We start from the raw sequence: 27,127 nt of genomic DNA, 5'->3' as shown, positions 1-27,127 counted from the left end.
ACGCCAAGTGGCGAGGGTGCACGTTATGCCATGGGGCCTAGGAGAACTACATAGGTGCCCAGGAGATGCCGGGCTGAGGATACCGGCTGCAGAAGTGAAGTCTAGCTGGAGTCAGAACGAGGTACTATAATTCATAAATCTTTATGCTCATCTCTATAATCATACATGTATATATATATCAAATCACAGCTTCAGTAGAGGCAGGAGGGAGGCTTACATTAAGATGCTGTCCATTTCCTCCAACAGGGAATCCAATAGGTTCCTCGCCTTCTATGGCCCCAAATATCTAGAAAGCAAAAGGAAAGCATTGTGTTAATTCTATCAGCTGCTTCTGGAAAATCTACTGAGTTCTTCATCAGTAAACTCCAATTATATATGTAGCTGCATATCAGCGTGGGTATAGCTGGTAGGACGAGATAACACTCCGTTGCCACCTTCCAGTGGTAGCAGCTTTACTCAAGGTCATGAATGGCATCCCAAATGAAATATATCAGTGTCATAGATAAAACTTAAAATCCAGAAGACATCTCCAGAATAGAGAAGAGTTGATACTTCAACCTCCTTTGAAGTAGGACTACACAATGAACATGTGGAACTTAATAGTAGCTAGGGAAGAAAAAGAAACAAATTATAACAGCGAGGGAGAAGATCAGACGCATCATCTCCATTGAAGTAGCAGCCTGCTTGCGTTGGCCAGGTAATTACAGCAGGGAAATTTGCTTGGAGAGACAAATCTGAGATTTGTTTACGCAGAGAAGAACTGCCTTCCAGGTATAAGCTTCCTCTTCCCCAAAACATCTTTCGTAGATTCACTGTCTCCGGTGTCCAGATATGAATATTGGGGTTTGAATCGATCCGATTAACTATGGGAAGAAATATTTCTGGCGTCGTAGCGAACGGACGAACAGAACGCATTCACTCACATTACTGTAAGACCATTAGAACCCCTCCAACTTAACGTGTGGATAGATGATAAATATGTGATACCTGATCTCTATTGAAAGGTAAAAATCGCAATAGGAAAAACAATGACGATATCTACCGCCTGGGACCTCCAGGGACACAGAGGATAGGCAAGTTGAGGATCTCATAAAATTCTCAAGGGCCGAGCATATCCTACCAACAGACCCCACATGAGCTTATCAAGCGGAGGGTGGCGTAACTGATCGAACAAAGAGCAGAATTTGGGTGTCTGTCCTTGTTAATTCTGTATGTCATTGTTCGCTGTGAGGGTGATCCACTTTCCAAATTAGAGTGCCTTCCTTTGCTAAGCTGTAAGCCATTTCTGTGACATCAGGTTTAGTAAATTTCTTTCATTATTCCATTTTACTTTATGTAAAATGTATATACCGCTTTGTTTTGTTCCCAATATATATATATATATATATATATATATATATATATATATATATATATATATATATATATAGAGAGAGAGAGAGAGAGAGAGAGAGAGAGAGAGAGAGAGAATCATAGAATCGTAGAGTTGGAAGGGACCTCCTGGGCCATCTGGTCCAACCCCCTGCTCAAAGCAGGATTCGCTAAATCATCCCAGTCAGATGTCTGTCTAGCCTCTGTTTGAAGACTTCCATTGAAGGAGAACTCACCACTTCTCGTGGCAGCCTGTTCCACTCATTGATCACTCTGTCAAAAAGTTTTTTCTAATATCTAATCTGTGTCTCCTCCCATTCAGTTTCATCCCATTGCTTCTAGTCTTTCCTTGTGCAAATGAGAATAAAGTTGATCCTTCTACAATGTGACAGCCCTTTAGATATTTGTAGACAGCTATTAAGTCTCCTCTCAGTCTTCTCTTTTGCAAACTAAACATTCCCAAATCCTGCAACCTTTCCTCATAAGACAGGGTTTGCAGACCGGTCACCATTCTGGTCGCTCTTTTCTGAACTTGCTCCAGTTTGTTGATGTCTTTTTTAAAATGTGGTGCCCAATACTGGACACAATATTCCAGATGAGGTCTGACCAAAGAGGAGTAGAGGGAAATAATGACTTCACGTGATCTAGACTGTATGCTTCTGTTAATACATCCTAGAATTGCATTTGCCTTTTTTGCTGCTGCATCACACTGTTGACTCATATTCAGTCTGTGATCTATTAGTATACCCAAGTCTTTTTCACATGTGCTGTCACTTAGCCCTATTCCTCCCATTCTATATATGCTTTTTTCATTTTTATTGCCCAGATGTAGTACTTTGCATTTTTCCCTGTTAAAAACCATTCTGTTTGTTGCTGCCCACTTCTCCAGTTTATTTATATCTTTTTGAATCCTCTCTCTCTCTTCTCTAGTATTAGCTATCCCTCCTAGCTTTGTGTCATCAGCAAATTTAATCAGTTTACCCTCAATTCCTTCATCTAAATCGTTGATAAAGATGTTGAACAATACAGGGCCCAGGACAGAGCCCTGTGGTACCCCACTTGAGACATTCTTCCAACTGGATGTGCAGCCATTTACGACCACTCTTTGGGTCCGATCACTAAGCCAGTTATGAATCCACCTAACAGTTGCCTTGTCCATTCCATACTTAGTCATTTTTTCAATAAGCATTGTATGAGAGACTTTGTCAAATGCTTTGCTGAAGTCAAGATATACTATATCTACAGCATTTCCTTGATCCACCCAATCAGTGATACCGTCATAGAAGGAAATTAAGTTAGTCTGACATGACTTATTAGTTACAAACCCATGCTGACTCTGTTTAATCACTTCATTCTTATCCAGGTATTGACATACATGTTGTTTAATAATTTGTTCAAAGATCTTTCCTGGTATAGAAGTCAGACTCACCGGCCTATAGTTGCCTGGGTCCACCTTCTTCCCCTTTTTGAAGATAGGAACAACATTTGCTCTTCTCCAGTCTTCTGGCACTTCTCCTGTTCTCCAAGAATTTTCAAAGATTATGGAGAGGGGTTCAAAAATTTCTTCTGCTATCTCCTTCAGTACTCTGGGGTGTAATTCATCTGGACCTGGAGACTTGAATTCACTTAGGTTAGCTAAGTGTTTCCTCACAATCTGTTTATAGATATCCTGGATTCTTCTATTCCCTTAATAGGACAGTGAATAACAGTTGATGTTACATTTCCTTTCTGAGAGAAAACAGATGCAAAATAGGAATTTAAAAGTTCAGCCTTCTCAACATCCTGTCTTACCATTTCATCATTTTCATCCTGTAAAAATCCTATAGCATCTTTGACTTTTCTTTTACTTTTGACATATCCCCAAAATCCTTTATTATTGCTTTTGACATCTCTTGCAAGCCTCAATTCATTTTCAGCTTTAGATAATCTGATTTGTGCCCTGCAGGTTCTGCAGACAGCATTATATTCTTCTTTAGATATGCCTCCCTCTTTCCATTTTATAAACATTTTTTTCTTCCTTTTTAGCATGTGCTTAAGTTCTGTGTTCATCCATCCTGGTTTCCTTAAATGCTTCCTATTCTTCCCTCTTTTCGGAATTGTTAACAACTGTGCTTTGAGAATTTCATTTTTCAAGATTTCCCATCCCTCCTGGACATTTTTGTCTTTTAGGATATCCAGCCATTGGATCCCTCCAATTCTCTTTCTGAATCCCTTAAAATCTGCCTTTCTGAAATCTAACCTTGACGTCTGAGTCTTCACAGGTCTTCCGCCTCTAGTTATCCAAAATTCTAAAATAGCATGGTCGCTACCTCCTAGGGTCCCAGCCACTATTACCTCCTCAACCATTTCCTCCCTGTTTATAAGGATTAGATCCAAGGTAGCAGTTCCCCTTGTTTTCTCCCTTACCTTTTGGAAGATAAAGTTGTCAGCAAGAGAGGATAAGAATTTCCTTGACCTGTTAGTTTTGTCTGAGAGAGATTCCCAACAAATGTCTGGATAGTTGAAATCTCCCATGACAACTATGTCATATTTTTTGGAGAACTTGGCCATTTGATGCATAAAGAGTTCATCCATATCTTCAGCTTGCACAGGCGGCCTGTAGTAAATGCCTACAATGGTGTCCTTTCCATTGTTCTGTCCTTGTATTCTTACCCAAACAGTTTCCACAGAACTCCCAGTCTCTGAAGATTCAATCTCTGTGCAGACATACGCGTTTCTAACATACAATGCGACACCTCCTCCTCGTTTATCAAGTCTGTTTCTTGCAAATAAGTTGTATCCTTCTAGTCTTGTATTCCAATCATGTGTATTGTCCCACCAAGTTTCAGTGATTCCAATGACATCATATTTCTTTTCCTGTGTTAGTAGTTCCAATTCTCCTTGTTTGTTGCCCATGCTTTGTGCATTAGTATAGAAACATTTTAGTTTGTGATTGGTTTCTCTTTCTCCAATATTTTTATTAATTAGATTCTTTCGTCTTTGTTCTTCCTTTCCACTTCTAATAGCAGAGTTCTCAATAGCATTTGTCAGGTGTATGGCTTTTTCTGGTCTTTTGCTTCCCTTCCCATGTTGTTCTAGTTTAAAGCTCTCCTTACAAGTGTAGCAAGGCGACTTCCAAATACATACTTTCCAGTCTTCGTAAGGTGCACCCCATCTCTAGCAAGTAGTCCATCGTATAAGTAGTTCACTCCGTGATCCAGAAATCCAAATCGTTGCTGACGGCACCATCGACGTAGCCAGTTGTTCACCTGCAGAATCTTATTCCACCTCCTTGTTCCATGGCCATCCACTGGGAGGATGGAAGAGAAGACCACCTGCGCTCCCAGTTCTTTCACTTTCTTGCCTAAGTCTTCAAAGTCTCTGCAGATGGTTTCCAGGTCGTTTCTTGCGGTGTCATTTGTCCCCACATGTAGTAGCAGGAATGGGTAGTCATCTGTAGGTCTGAAGAGTCCTGATATCCTGTCAGACACATCTTTAATTTGTGTATATACACTCACTGGCCACTTTATTAGGTACACCTGTCCAACTGTGTGTTAAGACTTAATTTCTAATCAGCCAATCACATGGAGGCAACTCAGTGCATTTAGGCATGTAGACATGGTCAAGACAATCTCCTGCAGTTCAAACCGAGCATCAGTATGGGGAAGAAAGGTGATTTGAGTGCCTTTGAACGTGGCATGATTGTTGGTGCCAGAAGGGCTGGTCTGAGTATTTCAGAAACTGCTGATCTACTGGGATTTTCACGCACAACCATCTCTAGGGTTTACAGAGAATGGTCCGAAAAAGAAAAAAAATCCAGTGAGCGGCAGTTCTGTGGCCGGAAATGCCTTGTTGATGCCAGAGGTCAGAGGAGAATGGGCAGACTGGTTCGAGCTGATAGAAAGGCAACAGTGACTCAAATTGCCACCCGTTACAACCAAGGTAGGCAGAAGAGCATCTCTGAACGCACAGTGCGTCGAACTTTGAGGCAGATGGGCTACAGCAGCAGAAGACCACACCGGGTACCACTCCTCTCAGCTAAGAACAGGAAACTGAGGCTACAATTTGCACAAGCTCATCGAAATTGGACAGTAGAAGATTGGAAAAACGTTGTCTGGTCTGATGAGTCTCGATTTCTGCTGCGACATTCGGATGGTAGGGTCAGAATTTGGCGTAAACAACATGAAAGCATGGATCCATCCTGCCTTGTATCAACGGTTCAGGCTGGTGGTGGTGGTGTCATGGTGTGGGGAATTTTTTCTTGGCACTCTTTGGGCCCCTTGGTACCAATTGAGCATCGTTGCAACGCCACAGCCTACCTGAGTATTGTTGCTGACCATGTCCATCCCTTTATGACCACAATGTACCCAACATCTGATGGCTACTTTCAGCAGGATAATGCGCCATGTCATAAAGCTCGAATCATCTCAGATTGGTTTCTTGAACATGACAATGAGTTCACTGTACTCAAATGGCCTCCTCAGTCACCAGATCTCAATCCAATAGAGCATCTTTGGGATGTGGTGGAACGGGAGATTCGCATCAGGGATGTGCAGCCGACAAATCTGCGCCAACTGTGTGATGCCATCATGTCAATATGGTCCAAAATCTCTGAGGAATGCTTCCAGCACCTTGTTGAATCTCTGCCACGAAGAATTGAGGCAGTTCTGAAGGCAAAAGGGGGTCCAACCCGTTACTAGCATGGTGTACCTAATAAAGTGGCCAGTGAGTGTATATATATATATATATATATATATATATATATATACACTCACTGGCCACTTTATTAGGTACACCATGCTAGTAAGGGGTTGGACCCCCTTTTGCCTTCAGAACTGCCTCAATTCTTCGTGGCAGAGATTCAACAAGGTGCTGGAAGCATTCCTCAGAGATTTTGGACCATATTGACATGATGGCATCACACAGTTGGCGCAGATTTGTCGGCTGCACATCCCTGATGCGAATCTCCCGTTCCACCTCATCCCAAAGATGCTCTATTGGATTGAGATCTGGTGACTGAGGAGGCCATTTGAGTACAGTGAACTCATTGTCATGTTCAAGAAACCAATCTGAGATGATTCGAGCTTTATGACATGGCGCATTATCCTGCTGAAAGTAGCCATCAGATGTTGGGTACATTGTGGTCATAAAGGGATGGACATGGTCAGCAACAATACTCAGGTAGGCTGTGGCGTTGCAACGATGCTCAATTGGTACCAAGGGGCCCAAAGAGTGCCAAGAAAAAATTCCCCACACCATGACACCACCACCACCAGCCTGAACCGTTGATACAAGGCAGGATGGATCCATGCTTTCATGTTGTTTACGCCAAATTCTGACCCTACCATCCGAATGTCGCAGCAGAAATCGAGACTCATCAGACCAGGCAACGTTTTTCCAATCTTCTACTGTCCAATTTCGATGAGCTTGTGCAAATTGTAGCCTCAGTTTCCTGTTCTTAGCTGAGAGGAGTGGTACCCAGTGTGGTCTTCTGCTGCTGTAGCCCATCTGCCTCAAAGTTCGACGCACTGTGCGTTCAGAGATGCTCTTCTGCCTACCTTGGTTGTAACGGGTGGCAATTTGAGTCACTGTTGCCTTTCTATCAGCTCGAACCAGTCTGCCCATTCTCCTCTGACCTCTGGCATCAACAAGGCATTTCCGGCCACAGAACTGCCGCTCACTGGTTTTTTTTTCTTTTTCGGACCATTCTCTGTAAACCCTAGAGATGGTTGTGCGTGAAAATTCCAGTAGATCAGCAGTTTCTGAAATTCTCAGACCAGCCCTTCTGGCACCAACAATCATGCCACGTTCAAAGGCACTCAAATCACCTTTCTTCCCCATACTGATGCTCGGTTTGAACTGCAGGAGATTGTCTTGACCATGTCTACATGCCTAAATGCACTGAGTTGCCGCCATGTGATTGGCTGATTAGAAATTAAGTCTTAACACACAGTTGGACAGGTGTACCTAATAAAGTGGCCAGTGAGTGTATATATATATATACACACACACACACACACACACACACACACACACTCTGCTCAAGAAAATAAAGGGAACACTTAAACAACAGAATATAACTACAAGTAAATCAAACTTCTGTGAAATCAAACTGTCCACTTAGGAAGCAACACTGATTGACAATTTCACATGCTGTTGTACAAATGGAATAGACAATAGATGGAAATTATTGGCAATTATCAAGACACCCTCAATAAAGGAGTGGTTCTGCAGGTGGGGACCACATCTCAGTACCAATGCTTTCTGGCTGATATTTTGGTCACTTTTGAATGTTAGTTGTGCTTTCACACTCGTGGTAGCATGAGACGGACTCTACAACCCACACAAGTGGCTCAGGTAGTGCAGCTCATCCAGGATGGCACATCAATGCGAGCTGTGGAAAGAAGGTTTGCTGTGTCTGTCAGCGTAGTGTACAGAGGCTGGAGGCGCTACCAGGAGACAGGCCAGTACACCAGGAGACGTGGAGGGGGCTGTAGGAGGGCATCAACCGAGCAGAAGGACCGCCCTGGGTTCCTCCTAATGCAGGACAATGCCAGACCTCATGTGGCTGGAGTGTGTCAGCAGTTCCTGCAAGATGAAGGCATTGAAGCTATGGAATGGCCCGCCCGTACCCCAGACCTGAATCCGATTGAGCACATCTGGGACATCATGTCTCACTCCATCCACCAACGTCACGTTGCACCACAGACTGTCCGGGAGTTGGCAGATGCTTTAGTGCAGGTCTGGGAGGAGATCCCTCAGGAGACCTTCTGCCGCCTCATCAGGAGCATGCCCAGGCGTTGTACAGTAGGGAGGTCATACAGGCACATGGAGGCCACACACGATACTGAGCATCTTTTCCTTGTCATGAGGCATTTCCACTGAAGTTGGATCAGCCTGTAATTTGATTTTCCACTATGATTTTGAGTATCATTCAAAATCCAGACCTCCATGGGATGTTCATTTTGATTTACATTGATAATTATGTTTTATTGTTCTGAACACATCCCACTATGCAATGAATAAAAATTTGCAACTGGAATATTTCATTCAGAGATATCTAGGATGTGGCATTTTAGTGTCCCCTTTATTTTTTTGAGCAGTGTATATACATATTCCCCAATAACCGGGCTTGTAATGGAAGCAGCTGCAGCCTCGTCCACTCGGTCACTCAATTGTCCTGACGATAGAAGGAAACGGAGTTGTATCCCATGACAATCTGGTGGCAGCAGTGGGATCTGCGTGATCTCTCAGGGGTGTCATCTGTGACAAAGTGGTAACGGTATTGGGATCTGCGTGACCCTCCAGAATGTTATCCTTGACAATCAGTATTGATGTCACCAATTTATAATTGGTGGTGGTCTAAACTGTGAGACTCCTACATATTCTGAAAATGAAGGCGCAGCTTTCCTGCGACTGGCTTGTACCACTTGACAAGGACTGACTGCAGCTTCCCATAAACTGAGTGTAATGAAGGTGGAGTAACTGGGCAGATAACACTTTAAATAGGTTAAATGCTTAAAAAAAAAAAGAAAAAAAAAAAAAAAAAAGTACTCTAACTATAATGCAGACCTATGCTTCTCCATGATAACTGGTAGGAGCTCCATCACTTGGTTACGCCACCACTTTCTGACTAGTAGGGTCTGAATAATCGAGCGCACGCAAATCCGGAAAATGAAAGGGTCGAAGAATTGGGACAACGCTGCAGCTATTAAGTCACCTCTCAGAGAAGAGACTTCATAGCTGTCCACAAATATCTGAAGGGCTGTCACAGTGTAGAGGGATCATCCTTATTATCATTTGCACATGGAAACACGAGAAGCAATGGAATTAAACTGAAAGGAGAAGATACAGATTAGATATTAGAAAAAAACTTTTTGACAGTGAGGATGATCAATGAGTGGAACAGGCGGCCATGAGAGGTGGCGAGTTCTCCTTCAATGGAAGTCTTCACACAGAGGCCGGACAGACATGTGTCTGAGATGGTTTAGTGACTCCTGCATAGAGCAGGGGGCTGGACACGAAGACCCTGGAAGTCCCTTCCAACTCTACAATTCTAGGATTTTCAAGGGGCTGTCCAGTCACCTGACAAAAGTCTGCAGTCAGTTTCAGTAACTGCAGACTTCTGAATCCTGACAGTGTACAGTGTGCACAATGTCAAAATTGACCAATATTGCCGGTGAAAGCGAGCAGTAACATGAAGCATGTGATTTGCAGATATGTGGTCACAAGCCAACTAGACTTGCCTGGCTTCTCTTAATTCACTTGTATTGAGAGAAGCCAGGAACATTTAGTTGGAATGTGGCCAGAAGTATGCAAACCACCGGCCACAAGATGGCCCGCTATCACTAGCAATATTGGTGAATTCTGACTGCGTCATAAGGGCTGCAGACTTTCATCAGACAACTGGGCAACCCCTTTAAGCTTGTGGGCTGATGTGATGTGCACACAATCTTAACACAACAGCACAAAACAAAGGGGTTTCGATTAAGAAAGACAAAAATAGTGATAGTGTATACTCACCTTCTGCAGTGGCGTCGCTGACGCAGTTCCTGGAGAGTGACATGACTTGCTGTGTCATGTGTCGGCTGCAGCTTATTAATATTTTGTCAGGGCAGATAACCACTGATTTAACTCCTTAACTCCCGGAGCTTTTTTCAGTTTTGAGTTTTCATTTTTCGCTCCCCTTCTTCCCAGAGCCATAACTTTTTTATTTTACGGTAAAAATGGCCATGTGAGGGCTTATTTTTTGCAGGACGAGTTGTACTTTTGAACGACACCATTGGTTTTACAATGTTGTGTACAAGCAAACGGGAAAAAAATTCCAAGTGCGGTGAAATTGCAAAAAAGTGCAATCCCACACGTTTTTTTGGTTTGGCTTTTTTGCTAGGTTCACTAAATGCTAAAACTGACCTGCCATTATGATTCGCCAGGTCATTACGAGTTCATAGACACCAAACATGTCCAGGTTCCTCTTTTATCTAAGTGGTGAACAAAAATTTCCAAAGTTTAAAAAAAAAAAAAAAAGAAAAAGCGCCATTTTCCGATACCCGTAGCGTCTCCATTTTTCGTTATCTCGGGTTGGGTGACAGCTTATTTTATGCGTGCCGGGCTGACGTTTTTAAATGATACCATTTTGGTGCAGATACTATCTTCTGATCGCCTGCTATTGCATTTTAATGCCAAGTCACGACGACCAAAAAAGATGGATTTTTGGTTCTTACCGTAAAATCTCTTTCTTGGAGCCTTCATTGGGGGACACAGATTACCATGGGTGTATGCTGCTGCTGCTGCTGCTGCTAGGAGGCTGACACTATGCAAAAACAAGAAAATTAGCTCCTCCCCGGCAGTATACACCCACCGACAGGCACCAAGCACCTCAGTTGGTGAAAAAGCAGTAGGAGAAGCAACGAGAAAACTCTAAACAGAGGTACCAACCAACAAGGGACTCTAAGACCCAACACGGTACGACTTAAACAGGGAGGGTGCTGTGTCCCCCAATGAAGGCTCCAAGAAAGAGATTTTACAGTAAGAACCAAAAATCCATCTTTCTTTATCGCCTTATTGGGGGACACAGATTACAATGGGACGTTCCAAAGCAGTCCCACGGGTGGGAACAGCAATAAGGAACAAAAGTAACGGAAAGACTTAGGTCGGCCGGTGAGCCACCGCCGCCTGCAGAACCTTCCTACCAACCACAGCATCAGACGAGGCCTGGGTATGAACCCTGTAGAACCTCGTGAAAGTGTGCAAAGATGACCAGGTTGCGGCCTTGCAAATTTGCATGGCCGAGGCCTGGTGACGAGCAGCCCACAAAGCCGCCACAGCCCGGGTGGATTGAGCTCTTACTCCCGGAGGGGGCTGCTTTTCCTGAAGACGATACGCTTCCAGAATGGTAGAACGAATCCAGCGAGCGATCGTGGATTTGGAAGCCGGAAGGCCCTTCTGGCGACCTTCAGAGATGATCAGCAAGGAATCGGACAGACGAAAGGAAGAAGTCCTGGCGAGATAGACACGCAGGGCTCTAATTACGTCCAGTTTGTGGAGAGACTTCTCAAGCGGATGAGAGGGAGCCGGACAAAAAGAAGGAAGAACGATATCCTCATTGATATGGAAAGCGGAAACCACCTTTGGAAGAAAAGAAGGAACGGGCCTGAGGACGGCTTTGTCCTGATGGAGAATGAGGTAAGGGGAACGACATGACAAGGCCGCCAATTCAGAAACTCTTCTGATGGATGAAATGGCGATCAAAAAGGTGACCTTCCAAGAGAGAAGGGACAAAGGAAGGTCCTGGAGAGGCTCGAACGGCGCCTTCTGGAGAGCGCTAAGGCCCCCTTTAGATTGAGAATTCTCGTGGTAAAGGGGGCCTTGCGAGAGAAGGTCTGGACGGTCTGGAAGCCTCCAGGGGACGTCCGCGAGCATGTTGACCAGTTCCGCGTACCAAGGCCGTCTTGGCCAATTTGGAGCGACTAGAATCACTGGTACGCCTTCCGATTTTATCTTTTTGACCACCCGAGGGATCAATGCCAGAGGCGGGAACAGATACGGAAGTTGAAACTGGGACCACGGAGTCACCAGTGCGTCGCACGCGACGGCTAGAGGGTCCCTGGACCTGGCTACGAACTGCGGCACCTTGTGGTTCATCCGAGATGCCATGAGATCGACATCCGGGGTGCCCCAGCGGTCGCATATCTGAGAGAAAACTGCGGGGTGCAGGGACCATTCGCCGGACGCTAGGCCCTGGCGACTCAGAAAGTCGGCTGCCCAATTTTCCACCCCTGGGATATGGACGGCGGAGATTGCCGGAACATAACGTTCTGCCCAGCGGAATATCTTGGCCACTTCTGACATTACCTGCTTGCTGCGCGTGCCCCCCTGATGGTTTATGTACGCCACGGTCGTGGCGTTGTCCTACTGAATACGGACCGGCTTGCCGGATAGGAGGGGCTGCCAATGAAGAAGGGCCAGGAAGATTGCTCTGATCTCCAAAAGATTGATTGGGAGGAGAGACTCCTGTGGCTTCCAGCGGCCTTGGGCCGCTTTCTGATGGAACACGGCTCCCCATCCTAGAAGGCTCGCATCGGTGGTGATGACTTGCCACTGAGGCGGAAGGAAGGACCTCCCTTGGAGAACAGACGCTGGCCGTAGCCACCAAGTGAGAGACTGCCTCACTCTGAGAGGAAGCCGAATAGGACGGTCCAAGGACATCGTGGTCTTGTCCCAGGCTGAAAGCAGAGACAGCTGGAGGGGGCGAAGATGAAACTGCGCAAAGGGTACTGCTTCCATGGAAGCCACCATCTTCCCCAGGACCTTCATGCAGAACCGAATGGGAATGGGAGCAGGCCTCTTCAGAGTTCTGATGCCCTTGGAAAGAGTTGTAAATTTTTCCCTTGGAAGAAAAACACGGGCTAGCTTCGTGTCGAATTCCATGCCCAGAAAGGTCAGACGCTGGGTGGGGATCAGAATGGACTTCTCCTTGTTGACTAGCCAACCTAGGCGGCTGAGAGTGTCCAGGGTTATCTGAAGGCTCCGGAGACAGTCCTGGCGAGACGAACCCTTGATCAAAAGATCGTTCAGATAAGGGATGATGAGGATCCCTCTGGAGCGAAGGATGGCCATGACGGTCGCCATCACCTTCGTGAAAACACGGGGCGCTGAAGCTAGGCCGAAAGGAAGAGCTGTGAACTGAAAGTGGTCTCCCAGAAACGCAAATCGAAGATACTTCTGATGCTGCACACAAATTGGAATGTGCAGATAGGCATCCCGAATGTCCACCGAGCAGAGGAATTCCCCGGGCTCCATGGAAGCAACCACCGACCGAAGAGACTCCATCTTGAAATGAAGAATCTTCACGTGGCGATTGAGCAATTTGAGGTCCAGAATAGGACGAAGAGAGCCGTCTTTCTTCGGGACTACAAAGAGATTGGAGTAGAACCCGGAAAACCGTTCGTCTGAGGGAACGGGAACAATGACTCCGGCGGAAAGAAGGGAGGAAATGGCCTGCAGAAAACCCGGAATCTGGGCCCGCTGTCGCGGAGGCCGAGACTGGAAAAAAACGTCTGTTCGGGAGTGAAGCAAATTCGATCTTGTATCCGGATGCGACGAGTTCTCTGACCCAAGCGTCGTCGACAACGGACAGCCAAGCATCTGCGAAAAAGGAAAGTCTGCCTCCCACCCTGGAAGAAATTCCAGGTGGGGTTGACCCGTCACTTAGACGAAAATCTGCCGGAATTGGCTCCTGCAGATCTGGAATATTGTCCTCTAGATCTCCAGCGAGGAGCGGGTTTGTAGGAAGGTTTCCTCTGATCCCACTCCCTGGTGGCGGCCGGCCGATCCTGTTGAGTGTCTCTCTCCGTGGCAGAGAAGGGACGAAAGGGCCTGAATGGTCGAAAACCCTTTCTGTTGAAAAGACGTTTTGGTCGAGATTGGGGAAGCGAAGTACTTTTACCTCCAGTGGCATCGGAAATTATCTGATCCAGCTTTGCTCCAAAGAGTCTAGAGCGATGGCATGGCAGATTGGTAAGCGACTTTTTTGAAGTAGTGTCCGCATTCCATGACTTTAGCCAGAGGACTCGGCGTACAGCTACTATGTTGCTGTTAGCCCTTGCTACGCAGCCGGCCGCGTCCAAGGAGGCGGCCAAAAGGTATTTACCCGCATGGTTAATCTGATCTGCCAGATCCGCCAATTCGTCTTGAGGAGATGACGCTAAGATGCCTCTGCGAAGAATTTTTGCCCAAGCGGAAATGACTTTCGCCACCCAGGCGGATGCGAAAATAGGGCAGAGAGAGGCGCCAGATGCCTCAAAGATACTTAGCCAGAGATTCAATCTGCCTATCAGTAGGATCTTTGAGCGATGCCCCGTCTGGCAGAGAGAGCACCGTTTTTGAGGCTATCCGGGAAACTGGAGGATCCACCTCGGGAGCCTTGGACCACTTTGAGAGCAGTTCTGCGTCAAAGGGGTACAGAACGTCCAAGTACTTGCGGCCTGAGAAACGTTGCTCAGGGCGCTCCCAGTGTTTGGATAAGGTAGTATCGAAATCGTTGTGATTGGGAAAGGTTCGAGACGGAGGTCTGGCTCGTTTAAGGAGAACCGAGCATTCCTGAGGTGGAGCCTCATCCTGTTTAATTTTTAGTGTTTGGAAGATAGCTGCAATAAGACTATCGACCATGTCGCGCGTTTTAGAAACGCTGTTCCCTTCTGAACTAGCTTCCGATTGAGAATCATCACCTGACTGAAGGTTGTCATCCGAGGAAGGAGAAGGCCTGGGAGCGGAAGGGCCCTGCGAGCTCGAGGACGAAGTGGACAGAGCCCGCTTCCTAGAAGTCCTTCCCTGTCTGTCTCTCTGAAGGTCGCGGTCAGGTGTGGACGACTCACCCCGAGAGGCGGTCGGGGCAGAGGTGGCTGAGGATAGCTGAGGCAATCGTTCTAAGACCTGGACCAGCGACTGTGATACTTTTGTCAAGTCAGAAACAGACTGACATTGTAACGGCCCACTCCGGGGGGAGAGAGGAGGGAAGAGCGCCCTCCGCCCGGGACTCTGTGCGTTCCTGAGATGCTGACATATCTGAAGGACTGCAGGGGGGGCAGAATGGGGACGACCGACCCGATGCCCACTTCTTTTTACAGCGCGCACAGGCGTAAAAGGTAGCGGTGGGCCTGAAGCAGAGATCCCCTGAAGGGTTGGGCATAAGTAAACTGCACTGAATGGCCGCAGAAATTAGGGGATAACTGCCGAGGAGAGCTAATCCTTGCTTCAGAGCCAAGCCTACCGAGATTCTGTGCGAGCAGCAGAAGAAACGCCGAAGTGTCCCCCAAACAGCGCAGGAAGGAGTGATTCAGGCATCAGGAAAACCTTGTGCTGGAAGATGGAGGCGGAGCTTATTGGCTGCGCCGTGACTGGTTAATAGCGACGGAGAGGGCATGGCAGAAGAGGGGGGGGCTGGCATCCAAAAGAGAAAGAAGCCCTGTGATGGGCTAGAAAAGGCGCGCTGAAAGGAGCGCGCTCAGGAAGGGAGGAGGGAGAGCAGAGGAATTCCCCGCGCTGAGGGGAAAGTGAAAGTGCCTCCCACCCTGACGGCGACGCAGCCCCATGCCCGACATACCGCGCTAAGGATGGCAATCTGACCCGGTCCTGCCGCTTGCGACGCTGCGGTGAGTGAGGAGATCCCCCGAGACTCCCTGACTAGAGCAGGGAAAGTGGAGGAACGCAAGCGGCTGTGTGAGCGCGCGGCAGGCAGAAAGGGCGGGAGATTCAAATCTGTGGACCTGAAACCAACAAGGTCCCTTCTTCTCCCATGTCACTGAAGCTTATGCGGGGCCGGAGGGAACGTACAGGCACTTACCTGACGTCCCTGAAGAGGATGACCACAGGGGCCCACGGGGAAACGGCAGGCCGCTGGGAGGGGAAGGAGTCCTCTGTACCCGCATCCTGCAGAAGACGGCTTGGAACACCTACGATCGCCGTCTTCCTCTCAGCCCTGTCCTGAGAAAGGGGTGAGGAGGGGGATTCGGCAAGGACCAGCCACCTGTCCGCAACCCTTATCAACGGAAGGTGATAGGGAAAAGTCCTGCCTGCGGTACTGAGAGTTGCGATGTGGGTGACACCACACTGCTCGCTCAGCCGCATGATATAGGAAATCAGGGTGATAACTATACCGTTTCCCATTGGAAAAAACCTAAAAGACAAAAGAGGGAGAAATTAAAAAGTTCAAACTAAACCTGAAAGGAAAATTGGATTAAAACTGCGGATCTGGGGAGATCCCGGTCCGCCTCCTACAGACACTAAGCACAAACTGAGGTGCTTGGTATCTGTCGGTGGGTGTATACTGCCGGGGAGGAGCTAATTTTCTTGTTTTTGCATAGTGTCAGCCTCCTAGCAGCAGCAGCAGCATACACCCATGGTAATCTGTGTCCCCCAATAAGGCGATAAAGAAAAAACGTAGTTCTGGCATCTTGATTTTTTTGCTCGCTACGCTGTTTAGCGAAGCGATCAGGTTAATCCTTTTTTTTTTAATCATAGATTGGGCGATTCTGAACGTGGCGATACCAAATATGTGTATGTTTGATTTTATTTTTATAGTTTTATTTTATTTTGAATGGGACGAAAGGGGGGGGGGGTGATTTGAACTTTTACATTTTTTTTATATTTTTAAAAAAACAATTTTCTTTTAACTTTTGTCATGTTTCAATAGTTTCCATGGGTGACTAGAAGCTGCCACAACCCGTTCAGCACTGCTACAGAGGCGATGATTAGGAGAGGGAGGACTGGGAGCTTGCATCGCATCCAAATGAAAACCACTTTGGGCTGAGTTCATTGATCCACAGGTGGGTGCATGAATACGCTGGTGAGCACAGCAGATGTCCACAAGAAGAAAGTTCGTTCAGCACACCGGCATAAATGAAAAAAACTTTAATTAGGCTAATATGCCATATTAAAATGCAAAAAACACCTGACGCGTTTCCGGTGCACAAGAGGCGATGATTAGTTTGCCTCTATGTAGCAGATTTACTCACTTGCCAGGAGCGCTGACCACTGGGTGGCGCTCACAGCAAGCCGGCACTAACAACCATAGATGTCTCCAGACCTCTGGTTGTCATGCCGACACACCGGTGACCCGCGATCACGCGACTGGGGATCACCGGTGTGCGTATTTCCGGCGCAATTGCCGGAAGCCCCATTTAAATGTCGCTGTCAGCGTTTGACAGCGGCATTTAACTAGCTAATAGCCGCAGGTGGATCGCGATTCCACCCGCGGCTATTGCGGGCACATGTCAGCTGTTCAAAACAGCTGACATGTCACGGGAAAGATGTGGGCTCACCGCCGGAGCCCACATCAAAGGGAGGGAGTCTGACATCGGCGTAAATGTACGCCCGATGTCGGAAAGTGGTTAAAGGCAGCAGCTAATGAGTTCATTGGCTTCAGCTGGCACATTATACAAGTTAAGTCACTCTCTGTAAACATCGGCACCAACACTGCAGGAACGGCGCTGCTGCAGGAGGGGAGTGTACATTGTTTTTAGTCACATTGTGGTCATCAATCGATTAGGCCAAGGTTTTCCAGTAATGCACAACCCATTTAATGAAATGGTTACACAGGAAAGCAGAGCCGCTTACATGGAGCATGCTGGTCAGGTAGGTGCCGATAGTCTCCAGTAACATCCTGTTGGGGGTCTGCTTAGCCGCCTTCTTGCCTGCAATGTACGAGTTGCATTGACTGACCAGCGCCCTCATTTCCTCCATGACGGTCCGGGTGTCAATGTTATCACACAGGGCGGCGTGGACAGCGGACTTCTTGTTGTAGAAACTGGAGAGGAGAAATCAGTAAGACAAAGACAACAAGGGGACCACAAAGAAAAGACAAATCCGGGGATTCACCTGTTGTTGAGTTCAATCTCCGGAGATTCCCATTTCACATACTGACCAGTGATGTCGGTGGGAGCCCTCAGAATATCCTTCACATTTAGAAAGAATTCCTGAAAGACAGATAAAAAAAAAAACCGAGACCTTGTAATTTGAGGGTAAATATATAGTAGCAATTAATTTCAATTAATAAATATATATATGAATAAACTGAGTAGAGAGCCCTGGGGGGACTTTATTAGGCCCAGGACTGTAACGATTACCCTGTTTGCCCCCCCGCGATCACTTTGCCACTGCTGACAGGTGCAGAATAGAGGACGTAGTCCTTTAGCTCACACGGAGTTTGGTATTGATTGAGGATTAAATGACGAAGATCAGAATTTATTCTGGTCCTGGCCATTGGGGAAGGAATGTGTCAATCATTACTATACCCCCGCAATCAGCGATGACAGACAGGTCCTGCAGGAACTACATCCCGATGATGATATACACGTTAGATTTTGTAAAAGGACGCAGCTCCAGCACGAGCCATTAAACGCATTATCCATCCATGACAATGTACAGACCGCTCACATTCATGAACTTTTCGTATTGGACGGCCGACTCCATGGTGTTGTTAGAATAATCCAGGGTGTCCTTCCAGGAGTGCATGAGGAACGCCAGACGCAGCTGCCGAGCTGCAGGGAAAAAGGATCATCACTGAAAACAATGGACTGAAAAGTTTTACAAACTTTCTAACATTTCATTGAGTTTCAATTTTCCATGTCCTCTGCTTGCTGTCAGTGAACTGGGAGCCTTCATATAACCATTCTGATACTGAAAAGGTGAATGCGCCTAGCAATTCCCATAAATGAGGATTTGGTACTTCTCGGTAGCCCAAACACCGATTTATAGTCACTGACGGCAAGCAAAGTTCATGGAACGGGGAGGAATTCAATCGCTAAGAATAGGAAGACATTACTTATCTGTGCATTCCCAAATCCTTGTGTGATCACAGCCCGGTTGGCTTACGTACCTGTATTTCTCTCCAGCGCGTCTTTAATGGTGATAAAGTTCTTCAGTGATTTGGACATCTTGCAGCCGGCGATGGTCAGGTGACCGGTGTGGAGGAAATAGCGCACCCAGTGGTCGTTATCAAAGTAGGCCTAAAATATGGAAGAAGAGCTCAAAATTCTGCAGGTTCGATACAAGAAGATTTCAGGATTGAGTGGAGACATGGTTCCCCCCCCACCTCAGACTGAGCCAGTTCATTGTCATGATGGGGAAACCGCAGATCAAATCCACCTCCGTGAATGTCCATGGATTCTCCGAGGATGGAGCCCGCCATTGCTGAACACTCTATGTGCCATCCGGGGCGACCCTTAAACAGCAAAATTATACAATCTACATAAACGTATGACACGTAGTGAACAATGAGCAACTTTGCAAGTCTAAATATTTACTGCTCCATTAAGTCACAGCTATGATTATAGATTGTATTATATATTAGGGGTCAGAGTAAAACGGTACACCCCGCCATTCTTCACACCGCTGTGAAACACAGGAAAAGGATCTGCTTAAGTCTGTGCAGAACAGTTTAGGTACTTTAGAAGCTTGGCCAGGAAGTGTTGAACCCCTTTAAAAGAACATGGACTTACTTTTCCCCAGGGAGAGTCCCATGATGGTTCTCCAGGTTTCGATGCTTTCCATAGGGCAAAGTCATTGGGTGACTGCTTTTCACTTAACCTATCTGCGGAGATGCTCAGGTCACCTGTATAGAAGAGGCCGATATATAAAAGCCTCCCGGAGACAGGACCATGTCTGAGTACCACACAGCTCCAAACTGTATCAACAGTTACAACTCCCAACGGGCCTCTATCAGGCACTAGGAGTTGTAGTTTGGAGACCACTGGTTCACATGGACGGGTACCACTCACCTTCTCCTTCCTGAAGAGCTTTTTGATCTCCTACGGCTTCTGGCACGAGTTTGGCATAGTAATGTTTATCATTGGAATGAAACTTTGCTGTGCTGAAGTAAACTGACCCATTGGACACATAGCTGCAAAGAAAAAAAAAAAAAAAAAAAAAACACAAAACATTTCTGATGACGGAGGGTCAACCGCTGCTACCAGCAACCAAAATCAGCACAAGACTCACCCGTAGCCATTATCCACAATCCTCTGCACAAACGCTACAATTTCTGGTACGTACTCACTGACCCGCGTGAGGACATCAGGAGGTAGAACCTGCCGGCGAGAAGTACTCGCTAATCATGCAATCATTATGATCTATGTGAGAGATGTGGCCCTCGACAGAACAAGCAAAAATACTTCACTATGTGAGGAGTGTAATCTTGCGGGTGGTGGGGAGCGATATACAAAAGAACATAAGACAGAGCATCCCTGTGTCATGGTCCAGTGCTAAGCCTCAGGCACTTTATGTCTAAAGTGCACCTTTAACCACTTAAAGGGTTTTTATCAGTTTTAGAAAAACCCTGTTCTCCAGCTGCAATTTGTTTAAAAAAAAATTTAAAAAAAAAACAAAACAAACAAAAAAAAAAACCAACAACTGTGCTTTACTCACCATCCCCTGGTACAGAGCTTAGTCTGCACCTCTGGCTCCTGATATGTCACGTCAGCAGGGCTGCAGCCAAAACCTGAGCTCAGCAGCTCTGTGCAAGTTGATGGCTCGAGCCACTGAGCTCCCTGATCGGCTGCAGCGCTGGTGAAATGACATCAGCGCTGCAGACAATAAAAGACACAGGACAAATAAAGCAATTTGTTTTGTTTTTTTAAACAAACTATACCCAGGGGACTGGGGTTTAATAACCAGCTCTGAAAGGACCTTAACAACCACCCAATTTCTTAGTTCACTATTTATTCTTTGCAGTTGGAATTTTTTTTTGCTACTTTTCATGATGCCTATATTTGTATAATTGGCCCCTAAGGGAAAAAAAAAAAAAAGGATTCATTGTGAACATATTTTTTCTATTTATTGTGCATTTTTTCCATTGCAATTGGTTCTTCTTTAGCAGCCCGGCTCAAAGGCAAAAATCAGCCCAGGACAGTGACACAGGAAGAGCTTATGGGCAGACCCCCTACGCCGGGCAGACCCCGTGCGATCACCGGGTCCAATAAAAACAATGGCACTGAAAAGCTTCTAATCGGCACTACTCCAGGATGACCGGAAGTTGCACCGTAACTTGACCATGTGAGTCCTGCCGACTTGATCAGATCGGTAAGTGTACTGCAATCGCTGCCTTAAAATGTTCACTTTGGGTGCAGTAAGCAATAATGCTCTGTCCTGCTACCTATCTGTGCCATTACACATGCCAGCTCACAGTCTCAGAATAGACCCGTGGTAAGGGCCTTCTATAAAGGAGACCACGGTGACTTACATTCAGGGCTTCCATGTCTTTGTGATACTCTCCTTCCCAGTACTTGGGGAGCTGTGAGAAGATGGAGTTGTCCGTAACCTTTGCCCCCTTCTTTGTGTCCAGCCAGTCTGAGAGCAGATCTGCAGATTCTTGCAGTAATGTCTAGACAAAGTAAAGAGCTTCTATTATCACTGGGCCCTGACATATAACAGAAGGCAATCGTCTCTAACCTGCACGTGACTCATCCTACCTGTGAGAGCCTCTGAACGTCCTCAGCGTCTGCAGATTTATTGATCGCTTCTTCAAGAGGCTGGACGGCGGCTGTTACAGCGGACTGGATTTTTTCAAGCATCTGCTTCTTATCCAGATCCGTCGTCTCGCTGACCTTGATTAAAAATGGCTGGAAATATATTAAAAAAAAAAAAAAAATAACCACTTGTCAGTGATGTAGCATTCAGGAGACACAGCATTACCAGGGTATAAGAGAGTGCATGGCAGCTTAGCCCAGCTCCTATAATACAGAAGGGCAGTCAGTGCTTTCTTCATCAGATGACTACAACTCCTGGTGTAAAATCAGGTAAAATCACCTGAGCGCAGTCTGTGACGGCAAATATGAAGGGGAAGCTAGGAGATTGTCACTCTGAGGTCTGCAGAATTGTGACTCCAGCTCTGTAACTCAGGATCAGTGCATGAAAAGTAATGCAATGTATGGACACAGTGACTGCACCAGCAGAATAGTGAGTGCAGCTCTGGTGTATAATGCTGGATGTAACTCAGGATCAGTAATGTAATGTATGTACACAGTGACTGCACCAGCAGAATAGTGAGTGCAGCTCTGGTGTATAATGCTGGATATAACTCAGGATCAGTAATGTATGTACACAGTGACTGCACCAGCAGAATAGTGAGTGCAGCTCTGGAGTATAATACAGGATGTAACTCAGGATCAGTAATGTATGTACACAGTGACTGCACCAGCAGAATAGTGAGTGCAGCTCTGGGGTATAATACAGGATGTAACTCAGGATCAGTAATGTAATGTATGTACACAGTGACTGCACCAGCAGAATAGGGAGTGCAGCTCTGGGGTATAATACAGATGTAACTCAGGATCAGTAATGTAATGTATGTACACAGTGACGGCACCAGCAGAATAGTGAGTGCAGCTCTGGAGTATAATACAGGATGTAACTCAGGATCAGTAATGTAATGTATGTACACAGTGACTGCACCAGCAGAATAGTGAGTGCAGCTCTGGTGTATAATGCTGGATGTAACTCAGGATCAGTAATGTATGTACACAGTGACTGCACCAGCAGAATAGTGAGTGCAGCTCTGGAGTATAATACAGGATGTAACTCAGGATCAGTAATGTAATGTATGTACACACTGACTGCACCAGCAGAATAGTTAGTGCAGCTCTGGTGTATAATACAGGATGTAACTCAGGATCAGTAATGTAATGTATGTACACAGTGACTGCACCAGCAGAATAGTGAGTGCAGCTCTGGGGTATAATACAGATGTAACTCAGGATCAGTAATGTAATGTATGTACACAGTGACGGCACCAGCAGAATAGTGAGTGCAGCTCTGGGGTATAATACAGATGTAACTCAGGATCAGTAATGTAATGTATGTACACAGTGACGGCACCAGCAGAATAGTGAGTGCAGCTCTGGGGTATAATACAGGATGTAACTCAGGATCAGTAATGTAATGTATGTACACAGTGACTGCACCAGCAGAATAGTGAGTGCAGCTCTGGGGTATAATACAGGATGTAACTCAGGATCAGTAATGTAATGTATGTACACAGTGACTGCACCAGCAGAATAGTGAGTGCTGCTCTGGAGCATAATACAGGATATAATAAGCACTGGCTCACATACTTAGTGAACTTCCTAATAGGTCTGTCTACACCCAGTCGCCCATGCTGGACATACCGTTAGTGCAGTCTTCACATCGACGAGTACAGCGGCGGCCTCAGGTTGGCTCGCTTTGTATTGCTGAAACAAATAGTTCTGTCTGGCCCGCTTTATGATCTAGAGAGAAGATAAGAAAATAGCGCTGACTTATCTGTAGCAGGAATACAAAATACAGAAAAGCAACAAAGCAGCGGCCGCGCACCTTGTCATCAATATCTGTGATGTTTATGCAGTAAAAGACGTCATAATTAAAGTAGTCCCTTAAGACTCGTCTGAGGATATCAAAGGATATATATGACCTGAAAAGAAACATAAAGGAAAGGGTAAGGTAAGCCCTGCAACATAGATATGGGAAAAAATTGGCTTTTAATTCAACTGCGAAAAATATCCAGTATGTGCCGATCCCTGCCCCATAGTCACCTGGCATGTCCCATGTGCGATGCATCATACACAGTTGGTCCACAGCAATACCACGTGACTTTCTTTCCTTTCTGCGGTACAAACACTTCCTAAAGAAAAAAAAAAAAGACGGAAAAACGAAGTTTATTTTTAGGTGGACACAAATGAAAAACCAGAGATCCACATGCAGCTGCTAACCAGTTAAATCCCGCTGTCAATTTCAGAAGTGCGTCAGTCCGTCGCCCCTGTCATGTCGATACTCCTGTGAAAGCCGGCTAGTAGCCGGCGTTCATAGGAGATCATGATTAATGCTATGTATAGCACAGGCGATCACCACCTTCAATTCTCCCAAAAGGACTAAAAGTAAAAAATAAAAAAAATAAAAAGTTTGAAAAAAAGACAAAAGTTCAAATCACCCTTCTGCCCCATTAAAAAAATATAAATACACATATTTGGCATCGCTGTGTACATCAAAATCCAATCAAAATATAAAATATATTAATTGGATCGGTAAACAGCATAATGAGAAAAAAAAAAAAAAAATCTAAACGCGGCAACACTAAAATAAAATGCAATAACAAGTGATGAAAACATTTTTGAATCTACCCCAAAATAGTATCTACAGAAACAACAGCTCAGGGCACGAAAAATAAGCCCTCACCCGACCCCAGAAAAATTAAACCGCTAAGGCTCTTGGAAAATGGCGACAAATGCAAAAACTTTTCTCCAGGCAAATTTCAAACATTTTTTTTCACCACTTAAATAAAAAATAATCTATACATGTTTGGTATCAGCGGACTCCTACTGACCTCTAGAATCAGATTATCAGGGCAGTTTTACTATATAGTAAATATGGTAAATAAAAGACCCAAAAATCTATTATGGAATTGCAATTTCATTGCACCTAGGATATTTTTTTACCGTCTTATAGTACACTCTATGGTAACAATCAATGGTGTCATTTAAAAGTACAACTAATCCCGCAAAAAAAACAGCTCTTACATGTCTATAGTCATCCAACATCCATCCACTGACAGCAAGCAGACGTCTTACAAATGGTAAAGAATGTAACCTCGACCAATATCACCGATTTCAGAATATTTATTACACCTCCGACACCTTTACAGGAACGTTTAGGCAAGAATAAGTTATAATTTATACACAGGATAGTTTACTGTGGGTCCGATCACCGAGACCCCAGCAATCACTCCTGTGGCTACTTTGAACGGAGAGGTAGCATGCATTCATGCTGTATAGAGAGAGCCGAGATAGCACGTTACATCCAGGCAAGATGTAGGGAGAAAAGAGAAGAGAGCAACATAATCAGGAGGACGCGGGAATTTGCTTTGTTACCACATTTCTTTTGCCGTCACCTTGTTGCGTGTCAGACTGTTGTATAGCCGCAGTTGGGGTTGTTCTGTTGCTTCTGGGGGTGTCCATGGAGGTTGCGTGCGTTTCCCCTTACCTGGTAATTACATAAAGCAGGTCATTAATAGAGGATCGGAAAATGACATTAATTACAGAAGGCACATGATGAGCCGGCAAATCAGAAGTGACGCCTGTCGAAAGGAGGCAATTCGTAAGGCTCACATCCAGTGTGACCACTGAACCAGGTCCCGTGAATAGATTCATTCATCCTACTGTACAGTGAAGTGGGATCCCTAAGTCTTTCCCTGTATAGCAGCCCCCCCGAGTCACCTGACTGTAGGGAGCTGAGGAGCTGAATTCATGCTGCAGCCTCTTCATTCTCAGGATTGCTGAGGATCCCAGTAACAGTCCTCTATTCCTAGGATCTGCGGTGGTCTCCCCGATCAGTGATATCTTTGCTATATGCTTTACGTGATATATATCCCTTTTACTGCCATAATGAGGGGCTTACATTGACATCACAGATCACGGTTCCCTCTGTGATTGGACGGGCTCCATTCAGGACTTCACATTTGCCCAATGTAAGTTTACTACGCCCAGATGAATTGTGTCCCCACAGCAATGTCATGGCGCCGTCTCCCGTGCCAGAAGACAAAGGTCATTGGGCCATGCTCTACAATTATGGGAGTAATAGGAATTCTCAGAGAAAGTGCCTGACAGATGAAGAAGCAGCAGCAGGGAGAGTTCAGCTCTGAAGCCAGCATTAATATAAAGGCAGCTTTGGTGTATAATACAAGTCGTAATGTGGATGATGTCACTTGTGCATTAAACAACTAATGCACTTCATGCAAAAAAAAATAAAAACAGCATTTCCAGGCATGCTCACAGGAGGACTACTCACATGGCTGGGCGGTATGTGAGATGCTTTGCATTGCAGGGTTTGATGATATTACTGTAATGTGCCGATACCACCGCACCACATGGAAGTAATGATCAGGAGGGGGCGCCGACAGCTGCCTGTACACCTCTACATCGGCCTGAGAAAAAGCGTAGCCCTGGATGTAACTCCGAGAGCTGAGGAAGTCATGTAAGGCGGACAGCCGGGCCGTCTCATCACTAAGGCTCAGGACAGACTGGTAGCTCACCGCTGCAAGAGAGGATCAGACACAGGGTTCAGACGGGCGAGAGGCGCCGGCATGCACCGGACAACATGCAACAGGGAGCGGAAGATCAGAATCCACCAACGGGGTCAGACTAATGTCACAAGGGAGAGGGCAAAAATTAATCGCTTTACAGATCCCAATGAACTTTGTAGAATCTTTTATTTTATATTACAACCTATTATATTTCCTTTTTAATTTTGACAATTTTTTTTCTAGAACACAATATTCATTAAAAAGCAGAGATTTTGCCATTATCTCACCAGCTGCTGACACCTTTTTAAACTCTACTTTCCTGTAGTTTCAGGAGATTCACATGTACATTAGCATCAATAGACTGCATCTAACGAGTGTGTGCAACGTTCACTCTGAAGGGAGGAGGAGCAGGTGAGTTGTGACATCACCTATTGTGATTGGAGGATCCTGTGTGATCAGCTGTATATAGGTGTATATCAGTGTTATCCTGCCTCTGATGATAAGGAGACTGCTGAAAAGTCTTCCTGAAAGGACAGGAAAGAGGTGCTCACTGTGTTATACCGCTGGCATAGGGTATAAATAAAGCATGGAGAAGTACCACTATGGGGTATAGATAAACCAGAGCAGTGTAGCACTATTCTGTACACAGCCTGTGCGTGCTAGTGGCGCCCCCTACAGGCGGCACAGAGCTGTCACAGACTGCAGACATGTATACACCCCATTCTACGCAGCAGCGCTCCCGCACCCTCTGTATACCGCCCACACACTCACCCTGGTCACTGCCGGCCGCCGCCATCCGGAGCTCTGCTCAGATTCTGATGCAACCATCAACAAAACGTGTCCGGAAGCCGCTGCCGCGCTCACTTCCGGTGCGGCCTGTTACCAGGCAACCGCGGCGCTGCGGCCGACAGGGGGCGGGAGAGCTGTCAGCCTGGCCCAGCATTCCCAGCTACGGGGCGTCTAGATGGGAGGCTCCTGTGAGACTTCTTCCAGCAGCTCCAGTCTAGACAGCCCTCTGGGAAAGGGACATACAAAACTCAATGCGGTTTTATTTGCTTAGTGGTTTTGTATAATGTGTGTTTAATGAGGGGAGGGGTGGAGTGGACGTGTTTAATGAGGGGAGGGGTGGAGTGGACGTGTTTAATGAGGGGAGGGGGTGGAGTGGACGTGTTTAATGAGGGGAGGGGGTGGAGTGGACGTGTTTAATGAGGGGAGGGGGTGGAGTGGACG

General features: G+C 46.1%; 1 protein-coding gene across 2 annotated transcripts in view; it reads right to left on the bottom strand.

Moving 5' to 3' along the window:
• CARS1 (cysteinyl-tRNA synthetase 1) overlaps positions 1 to 26,910 on the bottom strand; it is a 38,742-nt gene extending 11,832 nt beyond the window's left edge. Inside the window, exons 1-17 of one of the 2 annotated variants that reach the window (XM_073578535.1) lie at positions 26,669 to 26,910; positions 25,663 to 25,908; positions 24,767 to 24,858; positions 23,415 to 23,503; positions 23,197 to 23,293; positions 23,013 to 23,111; positions 21,318 to 21,467; positions 21,089 to 21,229; positions 19,849 to 19,937; positions 19,629 to 19,750; positions 19,350 to 19,462; positions 18,944 to 19,072; positions 18,728 to 18,857; positions 18,286 to 18,389; positions 17,728 to 17,825; positions 17,467 to 17,656; positions 218 to 286 (exon numbers count right to left, since the gene is read on the bottom strand). In XM_073578535.1, the coding sequence (XP_073434636.1) occupies positions 218 to 286; positions 17,467 to 17,656; positions 17,728 to 17,825; positions 18,286 to 18,389; positions 18,728 to 18,857; positions 18,944 to 19,072; positions 19,350 to 19,462; positions 19,629 to 19,750; positions 19,849 to 19,937; positions 21,089 to 21,229; positions 21,318 to 21,467; positions 23,013 to 23,111; positions 23,197 to 23,293; positions 23,415 to 23,503; positions 24,767 to 24,858; positions 25,663 to 25,908; positions 26,669 to 26,693 (1,983 nt within the window). In that variant the 5' untranslated portion in view covers positions 26,694 to 26,910. The remainder of the gene's footprint in view (positions 1 to 217; positions 287 to 17,466; positions 17,657 to 17,727; positions 17,826 to 18,285; positions 18,390 to 18,727; positions 18,858 to 18,943; positions 19,073 to 19,349; positions 19,463 to 19,628; positions 19,751 to 19,848; positions 19,938 to 21,088; positions 21,230 to 21,317; positions 21,468 to 23,012; positions 23,112 to 23,196; positions 23,294 to 23,414; positions 23,504 to 24,766; positions 24,859 to 25,662; positions 25,909 to 26,668) is intronic. The other variant, XM_073578536.1, reaches the window with a different exon arrangement.
• Positions 26,911 to 27,127: the final 217 nt, after the last annotated feature.

This window comes from Dendrobates tinctorius, unplaced genomic scaffold (genome assembly GCF_039654945.1).
Source record: "Dendrobates tinctorius isolate UK_male_01 unplaced genomic scaffold, ASM3965494v1 ptg000059l, whole genome shotgun sequence".
Classification (NCBI taxonomy): Eukaryota; Metazoa; Chordata; class Amphibia; order Anura; family Dendrobatidae; genus Dendrobates; species Dendrobates tinctorius.
The sequence above is the reverse complement of the archived record's forward strand: the minus strand, read 5'-3'. Positions and strand labels throughout refer to the sequence as shown.